Genomic DNA, 22996 nt, shown 5'->3' with positions numbered 1-22996 from the left:
GTGTAAAATTTTACATGAAAATTTAAGGTTAGTTACAATGTGTAATCTTATAATTAAAGTGTAATTTACATGCAGTGACAAAATTTGGTGAAACTGTCTGGAAATGATACTTTGCAATACCTTAACATTTGAGGCCTCTGCTATTTCAAATCTGTACTAGAAAGCCGAGACTTCACATTAGACTGCCTGTGAAATTTTTTTTTTTTAATTAGCTGAATAATCACGCCAATTTTTTTCTCTGAAATTATTGAGCTTAATTGTAATTCTTGTTTTTAAAATTCCTCCATTTGGACAGACAATTATGCCAACATTTATCTAGGTTTGAATTTTTATTTTTATTTTTTCAGGTAAGAAATAAAGCCCTGAGGAAGGATTTATAATGAAAATGTTGACATAAAAAATATTTTTCATCCCTAATCTCATTACTATACACTGAATCACATGAGCCAATTATCAGACCATAAATTTAAACTATCCTGATGTCTTGTTAGCTCTGTCTTTTGGCCTTTACAGCCTCCCTTGATTCTGTATTCATAGCAAAAGCTTACACTTTTGAAATTATAGCATGCTCCAATTTGCTGATGCTCTAGGTAAACAAAAGTTGTCTTATAATATATTTTCTTCTCCATACTTGTTGGGAATCTCCTCCTGCAGCTTTCAGAACACTTGCATTCCTGCCTATATACTTGCTGGGAACACTGTGCATTCACTTCTTTGTCCTCTGTTTCCCTCTATTTGAGCTCTCTTTTCTGTCCTTCAAGATCACACATTTATAGTAACTTTCCTTCTGGCCAAAGAGGGTTGAAGGCCAGAAGGAAAATTTTGGGGGTAGAGGTATTTTCTTCAGACTCCATTGGTATTTCCTTGATGTCATCAGGAGCAGACATGAGAGAGGCAGTCACATGTCAAACACTTCCTGATTCTGCTGTCCTGGGAGAGTAAGCAATTGAAGGGGATACTCTTGATCGTCTGAAAATCAAAAATTGAATTCTGAACTTCCTCCATTCTACTGCTCAGTATAATGCTACAGAATTACAATAGGGAAGTGACTGATTTGTACACAAGTCCAGCCTTTCTGAAAGTATTTGATCTTTTATACTCACTGTCTAAGCAAACATGAATTGCTGTTACAATCACACATTTAACTATACAAACACATTTAAGTATACAAACTTGCCATTACATATTAAAGGTAATCTGCAAATTTAAATAACTTTGCCCTTATTTTATTGCTTTATGATATATAAAGAGAGCCTGAAAGGATTTGTTTAAACATTACGAATATCAAGAATGTCCATTCTGGTCTTCCATGGTTTTGCTGCAGGATCTATCAAATGTCTTGGAGCTCGTGTATCATAAACTCTCATCTTAATTGAAGGATGATGGTTTTGACTATTTATGAGATGTCCGTAAAATGCTTATTGGTCACTAAAGCTAAACCGGTGTTAATTTGTTTTAAAACAGTTATGACTAAATCTTTCCTCAATTGACAAACTTTCATTTCTTGACTCTTTCTTTGGATGTCATTTTACTAATTCTTTCATCATAAGCCTTGTCTATATTAAGGAATTCTCTTCCAGAAATTCAAACTGGTTTTAAAACTGATTGGAGCACTAGTGTAGATGAGGCTGTAGTATTAGGAAAGTAGTTTTAACTAAACAAGTTATTAAAATAAAATTTTGGCTGCTGGAGCCTTTTCTGTGCTGCAACTGGTTAGACTTTGGGGGGAAATTTACCCTGAGGTAATGTCTTCTGAGCTAGACAGGACCTGAATGTCTAACGTAAAAAAGCAAGGAAGAGAACATATTTATAATTTAAAAAAAAAAAAAAGCCAAAAGAGAACTCTTTTTAAGGCCTTCCTTATTTGTAGCGTAGAAGCAGGAGAGGACACAAGTCAATTGCTTAGGCCTTTGCAGATCACCTATAACAGTGGTTCTCAAACTAGGGCCACCGCTTGTTCAAGGAAAGCCTCTGGCGGGCTGGGCCGGTTTGTTTACTTGCCGTGTCTGCAGATTCGGCCGATCGCGACTCCCACTGGCCGCGATTTGCTGCCCCAGGCCAATGGGGGCTGCAGGAAGGGCGGCCAGCACGTCCCTCGGCCTGCGCCGCTTCCTCAGCCTGCCAGGAACTTTCCCTGAACAAGTGGCGGCCCTAGTTTGAGAGCCACTGACCTAATACACCCAGAAATAGTTTAAAAGTAATTGATTATCACTGAAGATGGGGACACTTGTTGTGAATGACAGTCTTAAAATTAGCGAGAAAATGAGGACGGAAAGGATGATGCATCCCAAAATATACTTGATTCCTTTAACAAATGTAATTGTAGTAATTTATGATCATACATAGTATACTAGTAAATGAGCTACATTTTGTAAAAATAATGAACTCTTTGGTCATACTATAAAATGGTCTTTGAGAAGTGAGGAGAGATTGCTGTATGTGTGCAAATTATGGAGTAGACTAGAATGTACAGTATGTACATAATTTTAGTATTAACTTGAACAATTAAAAATAGAATATACGTGAAGAAATTCTAATGAAGGACACTTCTGCCAAGTTAGGATATATGAAAAACACCTACAACATGTAGCATAATGTATAAGAGAATTTTAACTTCTTTAAAAAACTTCTCAATTTCACACTAACTTGTGAGTATTGGCAATAATAAAGGAACATAATGCCTAAACCGTAAACTAAATTTCTGTTATTACTGTACCCTCTTTTTGGCAGCTGCTGCTCATGTGAGCACCAGCTTAATGGATTATTGACCCTATACCCTTCCACATAGTTACATTATTTTATTTGGAAGTGGGGGGAATTCTACTCCTTTGCTTGGCAAAATTATTAGTTTTCCCCATGGGATGGGATCATTTAGACTGTGATTTCTGGTGTCTGAGGGCTTGTCTACATGTTATACCAGTATGAGGTAGAGTGTGAATTTAAACCAGTAGAATTATATCACTGAAATTCCCCATGCAGGCATTCTTATTCCAGTACTCGAGGGCCTTATTCTTGTTTGTTTGTTTTTTTGTCACTTTGGAAGTGGTTTAAGCTAAGCTGAAAAAGTCATTCATATTCCTGAATAAGAGGGTATACCTACACTGCAAAAAACAACACAAATCTCCTGTGGCAGCGAGTCTCCGAGCCCAGGTCAGCTGAATTGGGCTTGCACTGTGTGGGTAAAAATAGCAGTGCAGAAGTTCAGGCTCAGGCCACAGAACAGGTTCGAAAATCCTTCTTCCCTTACCAGGATTTAGAGCTCGCTCTCCAACCTAGGCTCAGGCCTTGGCTACGCTCACACTTTACAGCGCTGCAACTGGGGTGTGAAAAAACACCCCCCTGGGCGCTGCAAGATACAGCGCTGTAAAGCGTCAGTGTAATCAGGGCAGCAGCGCTGGGAGCACGGCTCCCAGCGCTGCACGCTACACCCGTAAGGGATATGGTTTACATGCAGCGCTGGGAGAGCTCTCTCCCAGCGCTGCTGCTCTGACTACACTCACACTTCAAAGCGCTGCCGGGGCAGCGCTCCTGCAGCGCTGCCGGGGCAGCGCTTTGAAATTCCAGATGTAGCCATACCCTCAGACATCTACACTGCTATGTTTAGCCCCATAGCTTGAGCCTGAATCAGTTGACCCAGGTTCTGAGACTCGCTGCCTTGAGTGGTCTTTTGATGTGTAGATGTACCCAGAGCGTCCACAAAGGGAGTTATACCAGACTTACTCATGAAACTTTCTCATGTAGATGAGCCCTTAGTGACTTTTCTTGCAAACTGTGGACCCAGAAAGATACAATAAGACAGTTATCTGCTCCAGGCCCCCACCTGGTGATGAGAGGACAGCTCTATGGTTTCCTTCTTCTGACTCCGACTTTTTTTTTTTTTTTTCCCCTCTAACGATTTTACCACTCAGTATGTTACCTACCCACAAATTTCAGTTGAGCTCCCTTAACCATGACATCCTGGAAATGTGTCAGTTTGGGAAGGTGTGTCATTGTGGTTTTTTGTCAACTTCCTTACAGGGTAGATTTGATTTAAATCAAATTGATTGAAATCACTAGTCAGGAAGACTTGATTTAATCATGGATTTCTACAGAAAAGTGTATTCTTGGTTGTTATAACCTTAATACATATCCTTCACAAATCAAAGATAGATGTAGGTTTCATTTTTAGAAAGTACACAGTATACATTTTTAAAGTGATTTATTTTGAAAACTTTTACAGATTAGTTTTACAGCTATATCAGAAAATGAATGAATGGTTATTTCATTTACCACAGGTAATTGAAGCAGATAGTTCACCTCCCAGTGGCTTCATAAATATCTCCAATTCAACAGGCTAATCAATAGTATTTGGAGGTTTTTCTTGCCATGCTAGGAGGAGAACATCACCAGACAGACCATTTAAATTGTTTTATTTAACTAAAACAACAATGTTTTGTATTCTGGATTTTTTTCTTGAACAGAAAATATAATACTTTAACAAAACAAGCATATGAATTTTTAAATTTAGTGAAATATTCATTTTTTTTCAATCAGGTTTGTTTTTGTTAAAATTGTTTTTCAGTAAAATAGTTAAATGAAATAAATAAAAATTAAATGACTATCTCAGCCAGGTCAACATGAGAAACTTAAAGTATTGGCTTCTGCAGCTAACTCCGTCATCTTCACCTCCATTTTCCTGTTTGTTCATAATCTGGAAAAGAAAAACAAGCTTTCCTGCTTTTTCAGGTCCCACATGATTTCTCAATTTGGAATGAATCAGTCCAAAGGAAGAAAATATTCTTTCTATACCGCAGAAGAACCTACTGCTGTTAAAAGTGAGATTATCACTTCAAAAGTCTCTGAATCCAAGTGCTTAAGTGATTTCCACCAGTTCACTAGTGTGATGTTCTTTAAAACATCATTATCAAAGATTATTTCTTAAATGGTTCTTATTCCCAAACTGAGTCTCTTTTACGGCCTGCTGCCGTTACAGGTTTTCCCTTCTAGTGAGAGAATGGTCTGGTAGATCTCAAATCAATGAAGGCTACACTCAGAAAGACGTCAAGACTTTTTGTTTCTACCGCCTGTCCCTCCCTTCTCACATTTATCTCCAGACTTATTCTCCTTGTCCAAATCTATTCCACCCCCAACAATCTTTTATTCATTGAACTTTTTGAAACTTTGCTCTTTTAGAGAGAGCTAGCTAAGGGATTGACTCTGTGTACGCAAATTTGCAGAGGGACAATAGGGCTGAGGTCTGTTATTTCTCACCTCTGTATATTTATTTAAAAACATTTTTGCTGTTAACAAACATGTTATCTCTGGAGACACAAACGCACAGTTTGTGAACTGCAAAACTAAGCATCTCTGATAGAATCTTCTAGACTGAGACTGCGCACTGAGTCCCATTTGGTAGATAGAAAGATTAACCTAAATAATCTATACAGAAGCCCCTTGAACTCCATAAAATTGGGTCCCTAATCCATGAACTATTGAAACTCATTTACAAAACTTTTCTTAAACATTACATGAATATATTGTCTCATGCTATAGAATTAGAATTTATAATCCCTATTCCATGATGAGATATCTGAGCTATAATGTATTTTAATTAAAACTATCTTTAGATAGGTTTTTTCCTCAAAAAGCATTTCATCAAAAAAATCCATTTTTTAATCATTGATTTTTATCCATCTTGCTTCCTTAGCATTTAAAGCCCCCCCTTCCTTTTTTTTTAGGGAGAAGGAGAGCAACAGTGGTGCAAATGACAACAAAAGTAGAATTACCCTTTCTGGTGTGTGTGGACCTGTCAGTGGAATGGTGATACAGCCATCTGCTATAGTGCCCATTTAAGATGTATAAATATAATACAGAAAGTTACTGAGGTGTTGCATACTAAATATGAGATACTTCTCTGTAAACTTGTTACTAGGAAGCACCAAACTGCCCTGAGGGAAATCATACTGGGTCCTTGTAAGTCTGCATTGGGACTCCATTTATTTGAAGCTAGTTACATGTTTGTGTGCTTTCGTGAAGTGAGGTTTGTATTGCCATTCTATGTCAAATGCTTGTATCCCGTCCCTCTAATTTAAGGGAAATCCTTGGTGTCTGACACAGCTGAAGAATTGAACTCATTGCATTCCTAATTTACAATCTTAGATGCTTTCATGGACTCCAGATAAACATTCACTGGTCTCATCCTTACAAAGGTTAAAGAAATCCCGTTAACTTATTGGATGCAATCTGCTCCTTGTCCAACATATTTTAAATGTTGTCAAAAGTAAATTTAGTGTATTTTCATAGAACAATGGCAGCAAAAAAAAATGAAACTTTCTACACTCTCCTTGTATCTATATGAAAGTATCTCACTTAATAAGAATGTTATTGATTCTGGAGAGACTTACTATTGCTGCCTCTCCCAGACATCTTAAATACAAAACTGTTAAAGGTGTTGGCAGTGACAGCGTTTTGGCAATAGTTGTTGCAGTTTTTTTAGTTTAGTTAAAATCCTTTAAAGTAGGAAAGCTACGTGGATAGCGTAGTTGAAGTTGATGTACTTAGATCTACTTACTGCGGTGTCTATATTAGACGCGATAAATTGACCACCGCCACTCCCCCCCGCTGAATCCTTGCTGACCACCGATCTGGTGGGTAGTGTAGACAAGCCCCAAGAGACGTAGTAAGTTGCATTTAAAATAATATCAATGATAAAGTTAATTGTTAATGTTTTACAATTAAATATCATGTACTGTGTTCATTTAAATTTCAAGGACCTGCAGGCTTAGAGTGATGGTGACACAGGTATTTAGTCTTTGGGCTTATAGCTGAGTGACTTTTTCAAGCCTTGTGATAAATCTGTTGAAAGAGTTGTATGGCTTGTGGGTTCAGGTTGCTGGAATGTACAAACTGAATTTCCACATGTTCACATTGTTAATGAAATGTATGAACTATAAGGGTAGTAGGATATTTATGGAAAATTATTTTAAATGGTGATTTTAAAAGTGATCTGAAAAGAGATACAAATTGTGGATGTCATCTTTTGCTGTTTTATGATGTATAAGATCTGAAAGATGAGCCTTTAAAGGTTTTTCTGCTGTAGGTTCTTTATATTAAAAATTCAAGTCCTGTTCTTGAAGACTCTGGAAAATTAATGAAATGACATTATGAGCTAAGAGTGCAAACTGAGCGCAGGGAGGAAGAAGGGCTTACGTCAAATTGTTTAAAACTTTTTGTTCTGCTCTTAACATCTGTTTAACATCAGTGGCTAGTATTTTGGAGAAAAAAACCTGGTGTTTAAAGATGCAGAATGGTATGGGTGTTGAAATATTGAAAGCTAACAACTCTGACTCTCAAAGAGTGCTTTAGCAAAATCAGAATTGACATTCCATAACTTCTCAGGTGAAAAGCTGGCAGAAACTTTGTAGGAAAAAATCTTGTATGTTGTCAAGAAGCGAAAAATGAGCCCAAGCTTTTTTTCTTTTTTTTGTTTTTTAAATCCTTTGCAGGCCCTCTTTAATGGTGGTGGTGTAATGATGTATGTTTCCACTGGGTTGCATTGCTTAAGTAACCTTAACTCTAAATTAAAGCTTTTTGTTTGGGGTACAGAACGGGGTGAAGAAATCACTAGTGTGATTGCTTCAGGTTGCAGGCTTAAATTAGGCTGTTGTGTGCCCTGTTAAAAATGTGAAACATGATTTCCCATTTGGGTCAAATGCTGAAACCATCTGGTTTTTTCTCTGACAGAACCTGAGTATTCAATGTTTCCTGTTAATTTTTCTGTCAAGCTTCTAACTACTATTCTCGTTGAGCTGATCACAAAATGAGAGTTTTGAAATTTGCTGTATTCTAGTCTATTGACAGTCTATTCAGTTTCTGTTCCTGATGAACTAATCTGATGTCTCTTTGCAGGTCCCTAGCTGTTGGCAGTAAGTCAGGTTACAAATTCTTCTCCCTTTCATCTGTGGACAAACTGGAACAGATCTATGAATGCAGTAAGGTCCCTTTTTTAATGTGTTTTTTTGGGGGGGGAGAGGGGCGGGGCGGGAGGAGGAACTTTTTTAGAGTGGTTGACAGACTAAGCCAAGTCTCACTGTTTTTCTAAATGCTGACTGAAAGGTCACCAAAGGAAGTGGTGTTTTTCTGGCCACCATAATCTGTTACTGCATAATGTGGTGTGACTTATGTGGAAAAGATCTCATGGGGCCTTAATTTTTCCTGGCCCTTAGGACGGGTGACCACAGTTAGTATAGCCTTACTCTTTTTTTGTTTGTTTTTTTTAAACTAATTATGGCATTGTTTTGCATCCCAGTTTCTTTGTTACAGGGACAAGTTGTAAAAAGACAATACTTCAAGGTCTTGCTGCTTAATAGCTTCTGCTTTCCTCACCAAAACCAATGAAATGGCTGCAGCCTTCCTGTCCCCTTCTCTTCACCCCTGCCCTTTTCCAACAGACTTTAGCTGAATTGAATACTTTTAAAAAGGGTACATTTCTAAGTTTGATTCATTTGAGATACCACTCATGCTAGACTATAGACAGAGATTTTCATAATACGAACATTCTTGCGCTGTAGGCAGGGACGTCAGCTGATAACGTTAACATCTAAATTAGTAATAGAATTCAGAGTTAACATACCATTAAGACAAAAAGTTAATACTTATTTTTTATTCCTGTACCACCTAGAGACATCAGTGGAGATGGGTTCCCCACTGTAGTAGCCTCTGTACAAATACATAATAAGATAAGCAGCAAAGAATCCTGTGGCACCTTATAGACTAACAGACGTTTTGGAGCATGAGCTTTCGTGGGTGAATACCCACTTCCTCAGATGCATGTAATGGAAATATCCAGAGGCAGGTATATATAAGTGTGCTAGCAAGCAAGCTAGAGATAACGAGGTCAGTTCAATCAGGGAGGATGAGGCCCTGTTCTAGCAGTTGAGGTGTGAAAACCAAGAGAGGAGAAACTGGTTCTGTAATTGGCAAGCCATTCACAGTCTTTGTTCAATCCTGAGCTGATGGTGTCAAATTTGCAGATGAACTGAAGCTCAGCAGTTTCTCTTTCCAGTTTGTCCACAGATGAAAGGGAGAAGAATTTGTAACCTGACTTACTGCCAACAGCTAGGGACCTGCAAAGAGACATCAGATTAGTTCATCAGGAACAGAAACTGATCAGCTCAACGAGAATAGTTCAAAGAGAAACTGCTGAGCTTCAGTTCATCTGCAAATTTGACACCATCAGCTCAGGATTGAACAAAGACTGTGAATGGCTTGCCAATTACAGAACCAGTTTCTCCTCTCTTGGTTTTCACACCTCAACTGCTAGAACAGGGCCTCATCCTCCCTGATTGAACTGACCTCGTTATCTCTAGCTTGCTTGCTAGCACACTTATATATACCTGCCTCTGGATATTTCCATTACATGCATCTGAGGAAGTGGGTATTCACCCACGAAAGCTCATGCTCCAAAACGTCTGTTAGTCTATAAGGTGCCACAGGATTCTTTGCTGCTTTTACAGATCCAGACTAACACGGCTACCCTCTGATACTTGATAATAAGATAGTGAGTTTTTGGGGGAAGTGACTATCTGAATAGACAAGACAGACCAAAGATACAGGAAACAGAGAGATGCCTCATGTCACACAGTAGATCCCTGGCAGAACTCGCACAGAACCTAGATCCATAGGCTTGGGACGGAGCACCCATGGAAAAAAAATAGTGGGTGCCCAACACTCACTGGCAGTCCCATGGATCAGCTTCTCCCCCTCCTCCCCAGCCGTCCCGCCTGCTGGTGGGCCACAATCAGCTCATCCCCCTCCCTCCCAGTGCCACTCACCCGCCGCGATCAGCTGTTCAGCGGTGTGCAGGAGGCGCTGGTGGGAGGGAGAGGTGGAGCAGGGGCAGGAAGAGGCAATGTGGGGGCTTGGGGGAAGGGGTGGAGTGAGTGCAGGGCCTGGGGTGGAGCAGGGGTCCAGCACCCCTGGGGAAATCTCAAAAGTCAGCACCAGTGCAACCAGATCTCCTGACTCCTAGCACACTGCCCTATCCAGTGGAGCACAGTGCTTCTCAGCACATTTTGGGATTGTTTTATACTGTCTACAGTAGTTGATTCTCTGTTCACAGTTTGAAAGCTTTCTTTGTGAGTATAAAGATCTACACTGCATTCTATGCTTTAGCAGCTTTTTTTAAAAGAAAAAGTGATAGCTTGGTGAGCTGCTGTGAGCTCGCCTGCCTTGACCTCCACCCATGGAGCATGCAATTCCTGCAATAAAGCAGTAAAGAATAAATCAATATATTTCCATTGTGTATGTATAATTACTTGTTAAATAACTGGAGGGAAAATTAATGACTTGGCAACAGATTTAACAAAATGGTAATTTTACTTATACATAGTAACACCCTGTGCACAGGGTAGCTTAACCCTGCAGAAAAGCATTTTAGGGTTTCTCTGGTGTTGAAGTTGGACGGAGCCAGTGTTGACTCTGGTCCTAAATGGGTTTGTCCATGCTGTGCTATTCAAATCCTCTATGGGTACCTTTTGTATTTTTTCTACTGTAGAATTAAACTGTGCAAACTCTAAGTAGATCACTAAAGCTGTGTCTACACTAGAGACCTTTCATTAGCACGGCTGTACTGCTGCAGTTACACAGCTGTAAGGTCTCTTGAGTAGCTGCTCTGCTGATGGGAGAGAGCTTCTGTTGGTATAACTTATGACAGTCAGGGGTTTGGGGTTTTTTTTTGTTTTTTTTTTTTTCACACTCCTGACCAACAGAAGTGATAGTGTAGACATAGCCTAAATGAAGTACATAGTACACCTCTTGAGTAGTGTATCTGGTGGTTAGAGGAGGGGAAATGGGAGTCTGGCTCCCACCACAGACTTGTGCTGTGACTTTGTTAGTCACAAGCTCTGTTCACCCCTCCAAATACCAGAGATGTTAGGCTTCATGAATGCTTGTAATGTGCTTTGATGTCCTTGGATGAAAGACATAATAGTAATACAGATGATTAAAGTCCTAGATGGTTCTAACCAGCTCCTGTCTTAGAATCATAGAATATCAGGGTTGGAAGGGACCTCAGGAGGTATCTAGTCCAACCTCCTGCTCAAAGCAGGACCAGTTCCCAACTAAATCATCCCAGCCAGGGCTTTGTCAAGCCTGACCTTAAAAACCTCTAGGGAAGGAAATTCCACCACCTCCCTAGGTGACCCATTCCAGTGCTTTATCACTCTCCTAGGGTGTAAGTTTTGCCTAATATCCAACCTAAACCTCCCCCACTGCAACTTGAGACCATTACTCCTTGTTCTGTTATCTGGTACCACTGAGACCGGTCTAGATCCATCCTCTTTGGAACCCCCTTTCAGGTAGTTGAAAGCAGCTATCAAATCCCCCCTCATTCCTCTCTTCTACAGACTAAACAATCCCAATTCCCTCAGCGTCTCCTCATAAGTCATGTGCTCCAGCCTCCTAATCATTTTTGTTTCCCTCCGCTGGACTCTTTCCAATTTCTGATGTTACATCCTGTAGTGATGATGCTGTAATTCTACTATGGATGTCTTTTTTTCCAGCACACTTCTCCACCTCCCCTTCACTGGCACCCCTTCAATTGAACAAATCCATTTACAGTACTGTTCTGCCTGTTATTCCTATGTTCTCAAACAGATTTTGTGCCCCAAAGTAATTTGCTAATTTGTTTTTACAGTATTTGATTCAAAGTTTGTACTACTTGGTAAAAATTTTGATCATCATAAAGTGCTTTGTATATGATTTGTGTTCTGGGCCTGTAATTTTCTAAGGTAAGAGAAAGTAACAAGGACTAGAAAAGGTTAAAAGGGTGGATGGGATTAACTGCTTCAGTACTGAGCAGTCAACCTAGTGCATCTAAAAATACTGCTAATCTAGTTCAGCCAGACAGATCTTGTATTGTATAGCCTGACAGCTATTTGACTAGAGGTTCAGTAGCACGCATGTGTGACTTGGCATCCATTGAAGGGATTATATCACTTGTGAGAAGAAACGCAAAGGAACATAGACTAGGAACTGAGGTTCACCGTGGGTATTTGAAGTGCTTACCTGCATTAAAGCCCATCACAAAATCTTTCTTTCTGTATAGAGAACCATCTGTTCAGGAGTCTCACTCCAGTCGCTTAGCTCTTCACTGTGAGAGTGAAGGAATTGCCCAAGCTCTTAATGTTTTTTTGACCATTTGAGAGCACACAGAGTGGGGTAATGTGTGAGGTGGTCCCCTTAATGGTTGTTGCATCTGCCGTCTGTCAGAAGTTCCGGTCATTTCCTTCTTGTCCGCGATCACTTGTACTCTTTCTGTAAAGCCCCACATCAGTTGTATCCTGGCCCCTGACAGAATATATGGTGTTCTAGAAGTTCTTCAACCCCACTCCCAGGCCTGGGGGAGTGGCAGGTCCAGTGGGAACCTCTCAGCCCCCCTCATTCCAGGTCTTGGGTTGCCAGGGGAGGGTGGGGGGAAGGAGGAGCTGATTCATTTTTCACAAGAGGGGAGGAGGGAACAGTCACCCTGAGCAGCTAGGTTCTTTCAGTTCCTCCTCTCTTCCTTCTTGTAAAAATGGTGCATTTGCTATGAAGCACTGTGGAACAACATGGCAGTACATCTGAAGACTGTAACTTGTGCTGTCAGTTACTACTTGCACCAAACTGATCACATTAAGCTGTGACCTCTGTATTTTAAAGTCTAAATGCATTATTACCTCTCTAGATGTAATCATTTTTGGAATTGTGATAAACTGACATTAAAATTATATATTAATAAATGATTGGTCTGACTTTTTTCTTTTCAAAAGTTGCCCATGGCAACCACATTAAGAAGGTTGAGATCCACTGAGTTAGACCATGTGTGTGAAAACTTACTAGTCCAGGCACAAAAACTAAGTGCTTATTCTTCCCATGTTGAAAAATTAATCACCCTGTTCCCCTCTGTGTTTAAAAAAAAAAAAAAAAAAAAAGACTCCACTACTTTGGCTCAGAAAAGGGGGTGAATAGAATTTTACAAGGCTGCTTTAAACAAACTATTTTGATGTTTCTCTCATACTTTGGATGGAAGCTTGTTTCTGTGTAAACATGTTTGAACTGTTACAAGGCAATTAACAAGTTTTGATTAAAGCTGAAAGATCCTTCATCTACTAAGGTTGCATTTAATAATGAAAAGTACTTGGTATAAACTCTTCCTACAGCAGCTTTGGTACTGAGCCTGTTTCATAAAGTGAGGAGTACATGCACATCTTGCTCAGGGACCTCTTTAAATATTTCAAGTAAAAATTGGGGAAGGGGAAGAAAAAATAAAAAAGCTAGATGAAGTAGCTAAAAACTCACTCATAGTGAACAGGTGTGTAGAGTATTGGATGTGTTCATATGCTAGACCGGGGTAGGCAACCTATGGCACGGGTGCCGAAGGCGACACGCGAGCTGCTTTTCAGTGGCACTCACACTGCCTGGGGCTCTGCATTTTAATTTAATTTTAAATTATGCTTCTTATACATTTTAAAAACCTTATTTACTTTACATACAACAATAGTTTGTTTATATATCATAGACTTATAGAAAGAGACCTTCTAAAAACATTAAAATGTATTTCTGGCACGCGAAACCTGAGATTAGAGTGTATAAATGAAGACTCTGCACTCCACTTCTGAAAGGTTGCCGACCCCTGTGCTAGACAGGTTGGACAGATAAATATACTGATAGTCTTTCAAGCAACTTTCTGGCTTTGCTGATGAGAAGAGTATCAATTGCTTGACTGTACCAACAGATGCCTCTGAAGTCCTCAGAAATAGTTCTTTCAGGCAGTTTTCCTGTTTGGCAAGCATCAGCATTGCACTAATCCAAATATTGATTTTTGAAATGGTAGATTTACAATAATAGATCAAGGCAGGAAGGCTCAAGGAGTTTGCCTTGACTGAGTCTATAATGGAACATCAGGCTTTTAGCAGATATTTATTTACAGCTCTAGAACTCCTGTAGGCATCTGATAAGTATCTGAACAGGAGAGTGCTTAACAAATTCATTTCTTTTTTCCACTTTAATATTAAATGCATATATACAGCAAACTGTCCTAGAAAATGCCACTATTGATCCAGCAGGGAGAAGGAGTCACTGCTTTCAGTGGCTCAGTGGATTATCCAGATGCTCAGTCCTCATATCAGTTTTTACAGCTATTTGAGATCATGCCTGGTCAGTTTTCAGATGTGAGACCTCAGAAAAATGAAAGTGCCATGGGAAGAGCCGGTGGCCCTTATAGTTTCAGAACAACCAATTTACCAACTGCCTTGAGTACAATAGTTTTTCTGTCTGTATGCAGATATGTGCATAAATTCCAGGTTACTTGGCATCATAAAGCTTTTCACACACACAGGGGTACTTAATTTATCTAGCATTTATCTGGCAGTCACCTGCTCATTTCACTGTTCATCACACAATGTAAGATTCTTTCCTTTTATGAGATTTTGATGCAACCATTCAGTATCCTATTAATAATGTCTGCACAAATAACAAGTACCCATTTAAAAAATACCCTCACATTTTACAAACATGTAAAATACTATGGCATCTGAAGAAGGGGCTTTGTAAATCAGAATTCAATGTGTAGGGTTCTGTTCCCAAATTAAGATTAGTCTGTTCTCACTTCTTGTGGATTGGCTTCAGTCTTTTTGTGGTTGGGAGGGTACTTTTTTTCTAACATGGCATTTCTTACTTCCCTTTCCTTTTTGTAACTCCTTAGCCGACACAGAAGATGTGTGCATCGTGGAGAGGCTGTTCTCCAGTAGCTTGGTGGCCATAGTTAGCCTTAAAGCCCCACGCAAGCTGAAAGTCTGCCACTTTAAGAAGGGGACTGAGATTTGCAACTACAGTTATTCCAATACAATCCTGGCTGTCAAACTAAATAGACAGGTAAGTAGTAATGTTTGGGTGTAGAAATGTCTCTTGACAGGCTGGGGATATGGCCCCTGCCAAGTTCTATTTGCCTCTGGTGCCAAAAAATAGTTTGAAACTGCTAATGTTAACTTTCCTGCTTCTGGCCCTGGAAGGGTATAGGCAATTAACATCTTCATTTGTGTGAGAGTCTGAGTATGAATGTTGTTGTGAAACATCCCCCAGGACATCATTCTCCATAATTGATTCAAGAACTACAGAAGAGTTCCTTAAACTTAATGCTTTCTATATGGGAAATACTGTGGAAGTTGTCTTTGTAGGGTTGAGGGCTGTATTAGTTAGACAATATACCTTAAATCTCAGGGTGTGCAAGTAACCCAGTTGTTGGGTATTGCTGAGAATAAGCATATATCTGTTACAGAGACTCTACTGGCATAGATCATAGTGTAGATGCATACTACACCAACAGAGGGTGATTTTATGTCTGTATATGAACAACCAACTCCTTGAACCTTAAGTTACCTATGTCAGAAGGAAGCCATCTTCTGTCAACATAACTGCATCTATGCTAGGGGTTATGTTGCTATAGTTAAATCATTTAGGGTGTGGGGTTTTTACACCGCCTAGATTATGTAGCTATGCCCCTATACATTTTCAGTATAGAACAGTCTTTTATAAAAAGGTGTTGATTATCTCCACTTAATGTTAATTCTTCCCATCAACTCAGAAATGACTAGCACTGAATTGGGCCTTTGTGTTTGAAAATTGCCTAATATGTGTTGGACACAGGTTATGGTAATCTGTAAGAAATTGTACAAATGCCTTTTAATATATTTAATTTTTGTCTTTACTTTCCTCTCCCCTTTCTCTAGAGGCTGATAGTATGCCTAGAAGAGTCTCTGTACATACATAACATACGAGACATGAAGGTGCTGCATACAATCAGGGAGACGCCCCCCAACCCTGCTGGTGAATATCTATCTAGGGGCTCAGTTAATTTAGGAAACGCCTGGAATGTAAAGTCTCTTTCATTGTGTGTGACTTTGTTTCTTATAGGAAATTGTGTTGAGAGCTTGACAGTGGGAGTTAGCTGCTAGACCCTGTGTATATTCAGCTGCTAGACCCTGTGTATATTCAGATTCAAAGGGTGCTGAACTTGCGCCATGAAACTAGCTGGATTTTTGAGAATTTCTTTGCATTCATACCATCACAAATAATAAAAGAAAAATCTCTGCCATCCTATGTGAAACTTTTTTTTTTTTCCCCAGTACCTTATTTTCCTGATCAGGTGAAAAATTTCCTAGGGATATTATTCAGACTTGATCCTAATTGAACAGTGAAGAAACCATAATGAGCAGGATGTCACCGGAATTTGCATTGCACACCACAAAATGCATCTGTAGGGATAATGTTTTAGGTATCACTAACTGTGAACCCAGGAAATTCTTGGCTCTTCATCACAGTTTCTATACCTTTCGAATTACTATTTCTGACTTAAAATGATATATCACTTTCTTAAACTGGTGTCTGTTGGCCTCAAGATTGTCCAGCCCCCATCCCATTTAAGTCCCTTCTGAGGACACTGGCTTTGAGTTTAAATTTTGATATTTTGTAACTTGATCTGAATATAGAGCTAAACCTCTGATGGGTAAGTTTTGGCCTCTGCCTCTCTAATCCTTATTTGCTTATCCTTCATAGGCTTGTGCGCCTTGTCAATAAACAATGACAATTGCTATCTGGCCTACCCAGGAAGTGCAGCTATCGGAGAGGTGCAAGTCTTTGACACCATCAATCTGGTGAGAGTCCTTGTCAATACTACTGGCACTTTAAAGATGTGATTTTTTTTGAGACTTGGCTTAATAAGCTCAAAGAGGAGTTAATGGAAATCAAATTACTTGAGATCATTATTGTGGAAGGAGGTCTCTACTGTAGTTGGTCTGTTACTGAAGCTGGACAGAAAACAATGGAACACAGTAAAGGGGTAATACTACATTTGATTAGTGGGTAAGGCTGAGCATTATAGATTAAAAAAAAAGCGAGATTGAAATAATTTTTCCCAGGGCTGTCAGTTAATGCATGCGATTAACACAAAACAAATTAACTAGGTTAAAAAAAGTCATGATTAATCACGCTGTTAAACAAAAATAAATACCAATTTAAATTTATTTATAAATATTTTTGGATGTTTTTCTAAATTTTCACATGCATTGATTTCAATTACAACATGCAATACAAAGTGTACAGTGCTCATTTTATATTATTTTTATTAAATATTTGTACTGTAAAAAAGAGAAGCAAAAGAGGTGTTTTTTTCTATTCATCTCTTAGAAATCCACTCAGTCCTATTTTGTTCAGCCAATCACTAAGACAAACAAGTTTTTTCATGTATGGGAAATAATGCTGCCTGCTTCTTATTTATAGTGTCACCTGAAAAAGAGAATAGGCGTTTGCATGGCACTGTTGTAGCTGGCATTGCAAGGTATTTACATGCCAGAGATGCTAATCATTCATATGCCCCTTCAAGCTTCGATTTGCGGGCTCTAAAGCTTTACATTTTTTTGTTTTTAATTGCAGTTATGTAAAAAAAAATCTGCATTTCTAAGTTGAACTTTCATAATAGGGATTGCACTATAGTACTTGTATGAGGTGAATTGAAAAATACTATTTCTTTTGTTTATCTTTTTTACAGTGCAAATATTTGTAATCAAAATATAAAGTAAGCACTGTACACTTTGTATTCTATATTGTAATTGAAATCAGTGTATTTGAAAAATGTAGAAAAACATCCAAAAATATTTATAATACATTTAAATTGGTATTCTATTCTTTAACAGTGCGATTAAAACTGATTCATCATGACTATTTTATTAATCTCATGATTGCGATTTTTTTAATCGTAACAACCCTAGTTTTTTCCTTAAGATATCTTTTTTGTGCTGTCAGTCATTTTTATGAATGGTGATATTAATGTTTTAGTGAAGTTATACATTCCAGTATATTACCAGGTCTAAAACAAGATAACGTACGTTTGTTTGGGTTCTCTTAAACATCCAACCTTGCATTTTTTTGTTCTGATTTTACTTTTTTTTGTCTGCACTATACTAAGTTCTATATTTTATTGGCTTATTCTTGCAGAGAGCTGCTAATATGATCCCAGCTCATGATAGTCCCTTGGCTGCATTGGCCTTTGATGCAAATGGCACTAAACTTGCCACAGCATCAGAAAAGGTAGGTTTTAATTTGGTTGTGACTGTATGGATCAGAGTGGCGCTTACTTTGAAACACTACAAAGTACCCTAAATGTTTCACAAGTACTAAAAAGTGAGGTTGGCTGGTATATTTAAAATTCCCTGAATTAGGACCTACTGATATTAGTGGTAACAAGCCTTTTAAATAACTACATTACATCTGATTGTCTGTAGTCAGGACATCCCCCATCAGTGATTAAGTATATTTATTGTAAGTTAGCTATCTTGTGTATTATTAGGAAAGTAAAATCATAAAACAGAAACAAGACAGTAAAAGTCAAAAAGTGGAATGGAGAGAAATGACTAGCCTGTATCTGGCACAGACTGACAACTTCTGTCTGAATTGCACAAATCGGCACAGGCTCATCTCATTCTGTATTAGACTGGAATATTACACTATCTCTCAGAACCGAACTGAAGTGTGTACCATTTTCTTTTATCACATAGTAACAAGCCTAGGAGGTAGCCCTAGTTGCATTTCCTTTCCACAAGGAGGAAAAATACTGTTACAAGTATGCTCAGAAAGGGAAAAAGCTCCTCCTTGATGCATAACTCCTTCTCTTTAACTTCGTAGGTCAGCTCTTAAGCCCATCCTCTTTCTGCTTTTTCCACCCTCTAAGAATAAATACAAAGGATATATGTGACTGGCTTATGCTGAGTGACTCTTATCTGGTGTGCAGCAATTGTGACAAGAATTGCACAGTATGAACTGGTTATGATGGTACTCTGATCTTTGTGCACGCTGACTAGAGTGAGAACCACAAAGCAGGTATTTAAATTGAGGAATGAGGTTTGGTTTTTTTCTTCATAGGGGACAGTGATCCGAGTATTTTCCATTCCAGAGGGACAGAAACTCTTTGAATTCCGAAGGGGAGTGAAGAGGTGAAGTTCAAAAAAGCTCATTCTCTGAAGCTTGTTCCTTGCGGTAGATTTCCAATATATTCTGTAGTTGACCTTTTGTATAGCCATGAGTCATAGTAACTGAAGTAAAGTTTATACTTCACTACAATTGATCCTGGGTCCCTTAAAGTTACAGACCAGGTTTGTGAGAAAGCGAGAGAGAAAATATGGCCCTCTGTAGCTCTTTTTGACTTGACCAGCAATCTGCCCACTTTGCAGACCTCTGATATATTTCCACCATAAGACGCTTCAGCACACTGACAGACGGTATCAATACAAGCAGCAAAGAGTCCTGTGGCACCTTATAGACTAACAGACATTTTGGAGCATGAGCTTTCGTGGGTGAATACCCATTTTGTCGGATGCATGCTCATGCTCCAAAATGTCTGTTAGTCTATAAGGTGCCACAGGACTCTTAATCTGGATCTGTAAAAGCAGCAAACATGGCTACCCCTCTGATACTTGTATCAATACACATCAAGCCATGCCAGCTATAGCACTGCTGCTTGTGGTGCGGTATTGATGCTGGTGTTAGGAAAGATATCTTTCCTGGTCAAGATTTGTGAGGTTTTAGTTCTGATATCTGAACTAAAGGGCTTTAGAGATTTAACACTGATGTTTGTGTCCAAAACTGGGTTCGTTCATTGGATTGCTGAACCATATTATTTAGCAAGCTATATCACTATTAAACACTGACAGTTTTGCTGATTATTGGCTAGTATGTCAAGAAATGCTGGTTAGCCTAAAAATTGTAGTTGTAAGGAGGAAGAATGCTGTCCTGATTTTTAGGAAGATTTCTAACCAACCCCTTTCCCTGGCTCACCACTGTCTCAATCAGAAGAGAGCATACAAGAAGCTCAAATTGGGCCAGGGGTTCTCCTATTGAATGAAGGAAATGGGGAACAAAAAATGCTTGCTCTTAGTTTCTCGTGATATATCAAGCCCTCAAAAAGCCTTGCAACAAGAAAAGGAAGTGAAGGCCTGACTTCTAAAGTAGAAAAGCTTGTTTTAAAAGCATGAGGCAGTAGAGAACATATGCGACAGACTTGCAATATAGATAGAGCAAGGGAGCAAAACACAAATCTTGAAGTACTTTTGAAAACATGCCATACATATGGTTCTATTTACTTCATTATCAAGCATCCAAAACTGTTTTGCCATTTAGGGAAAATTTACGGGCTTTTCACCTAACTCTTTTTTCTGCAATGTACATGTACAATACGTAACTGATGAAGAGCCGCTTTAAATTTTTCCTTTTAAAATCTAGTTTTTAAAAAGTTAAACATCTGTGGATGCTTAATACAATGCACCCAGTGACCTCCTTTCCGTGTGGTGGTGTGTTACTGCCTTTAGGAGAAACGGTACTGTTTCACCTCACAATAATTTGTTACTAGAGTTGTTTATGCAACTACTCCCTATTCTGAAGTTGCTGAGTGTTAATACTAACATATAGCAAAGTGAGCTAAATCTTAGAGTGTGGAGAGTAACCACACTAAACTTTAAGTATACCCGACTTCTACATATTTCTGGTTGCTGTCATCTGAACATTCTTTCAGAGGCAGTGTAAATTGACCACTTGGGAATTTTTTATTTGAAGAATGAGGGTGGTGGTTTTTATGCAATGTACCTTTTATGATTATTAGAATATTTTAAGGGTTGAGGTGAACTCTTTTCAGATCTACTTGCTAGCCATTCTGGGGTTAACAAGTGAACAATGAAGGAAGTCTTACTGGAATCTGGCTTGAATTGAAAGAGACGACTAAGGGGGGATATGATAGAGGTCTATAAAATCATGTCTGATGTGGAGAAAGTAAATAAGGAAGTGTTTACTCCTTCTCATAACACGAGAACTAGGGGTCACCAAATGAAATTAACAGGCAGCAGGTTTAAAACAAACAAAAGTATTTCTTCATACAACGCACAGTCAACCTGTGGAACTCTTTGCCAGAGGATGTTGTGTAGGCCAAGACTATAACAGGGTTCAAAAAAGAACTAGATAAATTCATGGAGTACAGGTCCATCAATGGCTATTAACCAGGATGGGCAGAGCTGGTGTCCCTAACCTCTGTTTGCCAGAAGCTGGGAATGGGAGACAGAGAATGGATCACTTATGAAAATCTAATTTTGAGATTTATACAGGTTTTCGTAAACTGCAGAATCTTAATTTTATAGCTTTGATTGGTAATGACACTTGTGATGGAATGACATTTTTACATTGTACTTAAATCTCACTCAATTTCCAGTTACCGTTAATTATGAACAGGTGATAGTCTGCTTCGTGCAGTTTCCTCAGGAGATCAGAAGCAGGCAGCGTTAAGGAACAATCCCTTTCCTCAGACTTTCCCACCTACGTAACAAATGTACATTATAATAATGTATTCATACGTCATTAGCTCAAAGCCTATTCAAGCAGTTTGTTTGCCAATGTCAAAGCTTCTAACTAAAGAGAGCTTATCAGTTATGTATATATAGTCTGTCTGTTACAGCAAAGACCAGCAAGATCTTGTACCTAACCTTTGGCTAGACTGGCATTCATTAAAGGCTCTAATATACTTCCAAAACCTTCAGAATACATTTTGATTACTCTTACCTCTCAACGTTAGAAGTTCACTTTTTTTTGTGAAACTGAGTATAAACATTAAAAACATTCACTAGAGATGTGTCAGAGGATCCTTTAGATTCAAATAGTATTATTAAGCATTTTTGCATTTTTCATAAACTTTTGTTTTTGCTTGCTTGTCTTTCTAAACTGAGAATATTCGTAGGGACTAGATGGCAGCTGAATTCTGTGTGGCAGTGGTGACAGATAAAAACCCAGTTAAGATGACACCACTCTTTCAATCACCCAGGCTCAATCTTGGTGACCTCTTCAACTTTTCTTTCCTTCCCTTTTATGCACTCTGCCTTTCAGACCAACATTTCCAAAAATTTGTCCCTTTGTCAGTTTTAAGATACCTGTCCATACTGTGGTTACTTTCCTTCTTGACAATTAGTCTTCTCTAGCCTTCACCTTCCTATACTCTGCTCTTTCCCTGTCTCTGTATATTCAAATGGGAAGATTGTTTGTTTGTTTTTTGTTTCTTTCTGATCTTACTATCTCTCTCCAACCCCAGATCTCTGAACAGACATCCCCCCTTCCACGTTAAGTCCAAGCATGTCTGCAAAGCACTAACTAATCCACTTCTGCCTACATCTCTTTACTCATCTTCTCCAAAACCCCTTCCCTAGAGACTACTCAAGCTTGTCTCCTGAATTCTGCATCATTATGTGTAATGCTGCCTACAGTGACTCGAGAGTGTGAGTACCAATCTCAGGGCAGACTGCTAGGAAGCAGGGCACAAATCCCAAATTAGTTGTGAGTTCTATATTTAGATTTCGCCAACCAATTATCAAGTGTGAACTCTTCAGACACTAAAACAGCTTTAACATGGAGTCACATATAGTCTCCTTCGGTACTCCAACCTATCTTGTCACCCAGGTGAGCGTACCTTTGTGATAGATGGTCCCTTACACCAAGAATCACTTCAATATTCAGGTTACTCCTAGTCCCAAAGGACCATTTGCTTACCCAAGGTCAGTTGCACTTTAGATCTAACACCAAAGACAATACTTGTAACCAATCCTATAATAAACAGAAAAAAGAAACCAGAGTTATTTTACAAGATTAAAGAGGGTAAATATATACACAAATAAGTTTAAAAAGCTAATAGAAGCTTCTATAATCGGCAAGCTCTGTATGTCCTTTAGGGCTAACCTAGGCTAAGCAGCTGAAGATCTCTTGCCTATGCCAAGAAAAAGCTTGCCTCCCAGAGTCCAAGCTGCATAGGGATATCTAGTTCCTTTTATCTGGGGGCTTCTGTCCCTCTCCTGCTATGTACAAACTCAGTTTTATCAGCGGAATCCACTTGCATGACTCATCTTCCACTCCTGGGAAATTCTGTGCCACTGCGATTGCACAGAATTTATGTTCCCTG

The 22996-nt window shown here is 38.9% G+C and overlaps 1 protein-coding gene across 2 annotated transcripts in view; it reads left to right on the top strand.

The window, feature by feature from the left end:
* Nucleotides 1-22996, top strand: part of WIPI2 (WD repeat domain, phosphoinositide interacting 2) — a 41102-nt gene that overhangs the window by 4385 nt on the left and 13721 nt on the right. The window contains exons 1-7 of one of the 2 annotated variants that reach the window (XM_050966579.1): nt 7885-7970; nt 8288-8460; nt 14723-14892; nt 15747-15843; nt 16573-16670; nt 18010-18102; nt 18934-19004. In XM_050966579.1, coding sequence (XP_050822536.1) covers nt 8373-8460; nt 14723-14892; nt 15747-15843; nt 16573-16670; nt 18010-18102; nt 18934-19004 — 617 coding nt within the window. In that variant the 5' untranslated portion in view covers nt 7885-7970; nt 8288-8372. Of the gene's footprint in view, nt 1-7884; nt 7971-8287; nt 8461-14722; nt 14893-15746; nt 15844-16572; nt 16671-18009; nt 18103-18933; nt 19005-22996 lie in introns of those variants that run through there. The other variant, XM_050966578.1, reaches the window with a different exon arrangement.

This window comes from Gopherus flavomarginatus, chromosome 9, assembly GCF_025201925.1.
Source record: "Gopherus flavomarginatus isolate rGopFla2 chromosome 9, rGopFla2.mat.asm, whole genome shotgun sequence".
Classification (NCBI taxonomy): domain Eukaryota; kingdom Metazoa; phylum Chordata; order Testudines; family Testudinidae; genus Gopherus; species Gopherus flavomarginatus.
The sequence above is the reverse complement of the archived record's forward strand: the minus strand, read 5'-3'. Positions and strand labels throughout refer to the sequence as shown.